At 45.9% G+C, this 5,000-nt stretch overlaps 1 protein-coding gene across 2 annotated transcripts in view; it reads right to left on the bottom strand.

Moving 5' to 3' along the window:
• Window positions 1-2,649: 2,649 nt before the first annotated feature.
• Window positions 2,650-5,000, bottom strand: part of ldlrad3 (low density lipoprotein receptor class A domain containing 3) — a 66,427-nt gene continuing 64,076 nt past the window's right edge. For both annotated transcript variants that reach the window (XM_012828115.3, XM_031565171.2), the window contains 2 exons: window positions 4,156-4,540; window positions 2,650-3,176 (listed from right to left, as the gene is read on the bottom strand). In XM_012828115.3, the coding sequence (XP_012683569.1) occupies window positions 3,014-3,176; window positions 4,156-4,540 (548 nt within the window). In that variant the 3' untranslated portion in view covers window positions 2,650-3,013. The remainder of the gene's footprint in view (window positions 3,177-4,155; window positions 4,541-5,000) is intronic.

The raw sequence follows: 5,000 nt of genomic DNA, 5'->3' as shown, positions 1-5,000 counted from the left end.
TGTGCGGACGCCAGGGCGATGACAGCAGACTGACGCAGCAGAGTGAGCGTGTCTCCCTGGCCTGTGCCAGTTCACATCAAGGGTGATGAAACATTCTTCCCTTCGACAAAAACAAGAGTCAAATATGAACATGTTCCCTGTGAGGTTTTAGCCTTGTGAGCCTTGTCTGCAGTTCAAAACAAGCTCTTGATGTAAAATGAAAAGACACATGTACAATTTCCTTTCATTTCCATAATAATACATTTATTGTCATATATTATGAAGAAGGGGAGGGGAAGCTGACATTGGCAGTGGATGATGGTTTTAGTGTATCTGATTCATCAGCCTTGCAATCTAAAAACACTGGAATATGAACCACATAGTAGTAAGCGGCATCTAACACTGACAGCATTGACAGTTCCTCCCGACCCCAAAAATGCTCTCAGTTTGGCAATCTACCAAGGCTTAGCAGGTAAATTCCACTTCAACAAAGCACATTGGTTAAGCTGTCAGTTATCCTTCAAATTAATCCATATTATAATCATCCATATAATCACTTTACCACAGCCATATGCCATCATTTATCTTCTGTTGTGTGCATCACCGTAGAAAAGATGTGTTCCCATGTGTTAGCATTCAGTCAAAACACAGTAATGTTTCATATATTAGCGCCAACGACACAGGTTCACAATGTTGAGATGATCTTGCCTGCTCTCTCTCTCTCTCTCTCTCTCTCTCTCTCTCTCTCTCTCTCTCACAAACACACACGCACACGCACGCACACACACACATACAGGCACCCACACACACACACACAAACACACACACACACACACACACACACACAACCGCCATAAGCACTTTGCACAATTACTTAGTGCCTTAAACCGCTTGCAGATAATGCATTACTGGTAAAGTTCCAAGAGGTGCAACATTATTTGAAATCAGATGAATGAAATCACATTCACATTTCAAGGGCAGTTATAGAACATATTAAACACTTGAACACTTTGGATTGGCTATAAAATGAACACATTACAGAAAATGAGAAGAATTTACACGTTTGTGTATGATACACTTCATAGCACAACATGAACTGCAATTCATTGTTTCAAAACATGTTTACATGTTAGTAAATCACCTTATGATATTCATGCAGTCGAGGTCTAACTCACTGATTTCACATCTAGATCCTACCTTGGTCGTTTATTAAATATGGCGATATGTAATCGGAATTGAATAGAGTCTCACGGTAGGGCAGCACACCCTAAAGAAACAAGATGGCCGCACTGGACTTCAATAAGCTCTCTGGAAAACAAATCTCTTTCTGAGGCGCACCACTACATGACACCATATGTGGCATCTTAGACCGGTCACGTGTTTGATTATACCCTGATTGTCACAAGTTTGAGTTCGATTTTTTTTTTTACTATGTGGTTGTCTGTGCCAATGTGTCTAGATATAAGTCTTCAGACTTCAGACATAAACAAAAAAAGGAAAATAAATCCAGCACCATCCCCTCAGTAATGTTCCTCTACTTCAAAGCAAACGAGTGGCACTTGAGTGTCAGAGAAGGCCAGGGCCGTCTCAATAAGGCAATGAGCTTCCGAGTGCTGGGGGTGGGATGAAATAACTGCTGAGAATAAGTACTAAAGTACACAAAGAGAGCACAGTTCAATATCTCTGACCGTGCCCTTGGTGAACCATAATCTAATAGAGTTTCTACACTCACGCCGCCCCAGAGGGAGGTCTGTGGTCCTTCGTAAAGACTCTAAATAAATACAAATGCAAGATGAGACGAGACGCCTGATCAGTGGAGTGGCAAATTGGTTGACTGGTAGGAAATGACCTCCGGCGAAGGATAAAAGCATCTTACTCCATCAGATAGGCGGTCTGCGGTTTTAGGCAGCCACCGGAGAGATGAACTCCTGACGCGAAAGTGATGAATGGTTAAGAGACTGATCAGACGAGAGTTAGGCTTTGTCTCAACCATCCACCGAGGCACATTTGGAAGGCCACACACACACACTACACACACAGACACACACAGACACACACACACACACACACACAGACACACAGACACACACACACACACACACACACAAAACTCACGGGATCTTCTGGGGTCCATAAGGCATTCAAACAGAACCTGTTCTTAGGAACATGTGTAGAACTAAAGAACCTTAAAACACATTCCAGAAGAGTCTTCCATGCAGACAAGTCTTGAAGGTTCTAGATTTCACCTAGCTGTCAAGAGTGCATATATATATATATATATCCTGCATTAATTATAGGTAACACAAAATGGAGTGCAACTGTAGGCTGAGATGAGATATGGTGGTCATAGAGGCAGCAGGGCAGGGGGTGTGCATGTAGTGTGTGACACCATGCATGAATCACACTTCCAGTCCGCCACAGCTGAGATCTAGATGCCTTTGCAGTAACTATACACATATATACAGCATAAGCTCTCTTACGTGAAATCCATCACATCGCCCATGTTTGTGACACTTGTACACCGTTCACGTTGCATAGTCCCCTTTGGAAAAAAAAGACATTGTCACGACAGTTGAAATACATTTGACTGGTCAGTTCTTCTCTGGATGTAAGCGCTTGTTCTCTCATCAGACTCAGGGCTCATCTGGTGAGGCTATCCTCTAGGCTAGGGTTGTCCGTGTCTTAAAAGAGTCCTTCCAGATGGTTCCACTTTAAATCTTTAGAGATGAACAGAACCACCATGTTCTCCTTTAGTCACAAAGCTTGCACAGCACAATGAGGGTAACTCTCCTGTTTTTTATTTTTTTTAAAGAGGGGCGTTTCGGGGGCAGAAAGACCCAACTCTCCATGTTAAGGGGGGGTTGTGGGTGTCGTACACCCAGCTGTCCAGCAGAGGGAGCTGTCTGACAGGGTTTGAGGCTTAGCGTGCCGCAGTCCATCCTTTCCCCTCTCCAAGTCTCTCTCTCTCTCTCTCTTTGTCTGTCTTTGTCTCTTGCTGTCTGTCTCTCTGTCTGTCTGCATGTCCAGCCCAGGCTTACAGCTGGTCACTCTCCTCTGTGGAGTTGCGGCCAGTCCTATGGGGGAGCTCTCTGGGGGTGGCGGGGTGGGAGGGCTCGTAGCTGGGCAGCTCTCTGTCGGACGGCATGTCCCCATCAGGAGGGTAAGGGGGAGGTGGCAGGTCAAACCACGGAGGCCTACTGTGCACACAAACACACACACACACACACACATACAGATACAGTTAACAATATATATATAATAATATATAGCAATAAGTATATTGCTATTACAGTGACTCAATGTCCGACTGGAACACTGAGACACTGACATTTACACACATTTGAGTGCATTCATATGCACGTTTGGACAAAGTCAGCCATCACAGGTGCATACAGCCTCCAGATGTGCGTACGCGCACACACACACACACACACACACACACAGCAGAACAAAAGTGAGCCAAGAAAACTATTAAAGAAAAACAGCTAGGAGGAGAAATGTTTATGTGCCCTGGTAAAATAATGCATAATCAATATTTAAGAGCTTGTGTTATTATGAGTCAGAGTGATTTGTTATCTTTATTCATAAATCTATGCATAAAAATGTTTGTTAATGTTGCTAATGAATATGGGCAGACATTAATGCCAGAATGACTTCATTATGATTCTAATCATAGCAGTTTGTTTGAGCCAAGAGAAAAAGAATACATAATAACAGATGCTCAACTTTATAGCCCTCATCATAGTTGAGGTGTTCGTGCGTGCGTGTGTGTGCATGTGTGCGTGCGTGCGTGTGTGTGTGTGCGTGTGTGTGTGTATGTGCACTTAGTCTTACAAGTGTCTGTACTCAATGTGTGTGCTTGTAAGCCTGCAATTCAGCACATATTTATGCATATATTTGTAGCTGTTTCTGCTACTATGCATGTGGATGCTTGTGTCCCTATGCTGTATGTGACTGTGTGTTTGTGCTTTGTCTGTCTCTGTGTGTGGATGTGGTCATATCAAATGTGTGTGCAAGTGTGTGTGTGTGTACCAAGCATGCGTATGTGTGTGTGTATCAAGCATGTGTGTGGATGTGGATGCACCTGCATGTTTGTATATATGTACACATGCAATACACTACACATACATGTTTGTGTGTGTGGGGTGTATGCATGTGTGTGTGTCTCTCTCATACCTGGCGTCCAGCACGGCCTGTGAGTAGGAGGGCGGCGCGTGCGACATCGGCGACGGCGGGTAGAGGGCGCTGGCGAGCAGCTGGAGCCCCGGCGGCGGGGAGGTGGGGCTGGAGGCCAGGGCGTGGCTGGCACCGTGGTGGGTGTGCCCCCGCTCCACGATGAGCAGGCGCGAGAGCAGCAGGGGCTGGTGGTGCGGCCCGGTTCTGGCCCCGACGCGGCCCGCTCGCGGCAGCAGCACGCTGCGCTTGCGCTGGTGGTGCAGCACCAGGGCCAACAGCGCCACCACCAGGACAAAGATGACGGCGCTGCCGATGACGGCGTAGGTGATGCTAGGGTAGTAGCGCAGCCGGTAGTCCAGGGTTACCACGTCCTCCCCCGGAGCCTCTACACAGGGACACACACACAGACACACACACATTAGTACACACACTCTGTCACATACACATCTAGTACTACGTAAGTGTATCAGTTCTCTCTCTCTCTCACACACACACACACACAGACACAATTATGTTCCTTCACATAGCATCTCCACAATACACAACACCATACACCATTATACGAATTCTCAACAGCAAAAGTCTCCTGCTTTTTAAAAGCTGATCATTACAGAACTAAAAACACTCCATGTTGAGCGCTGTTGTTATGAGTACCTGCGTGTAACGCGTCCCCTGAGAAATAACGACTAATAACATTCCATGAATCACGAAGCGGGGAGCACAAACTCCCCGTCCAATAAATCACACTAACTGCCTCCTCACACGCAGCAAGCCTTTCAAACATCCCAACATCCCATCCCAGACAGAACATAAACTCTACCACACCTCCCCCCTCCCGCGCGCTG

This window comes from Clupea harengus, chromosome 3 (genome assembly GCF_900700415.2).
Source record: "Clupea harengus chromosome 3, Ch_v2.0.2, whole genome shotgun sequence".
Lineage (NCBI taxonomy): Eukaryota > Metazoa > Chordata > Actinopteri > Clupeiformes > Clupeidae > Clupea > Clupea harengus.
Note: the sequence above shows the minus strand (reverse complement) of the source record. Positions and strands in the feature narration are given on the sequence as shown.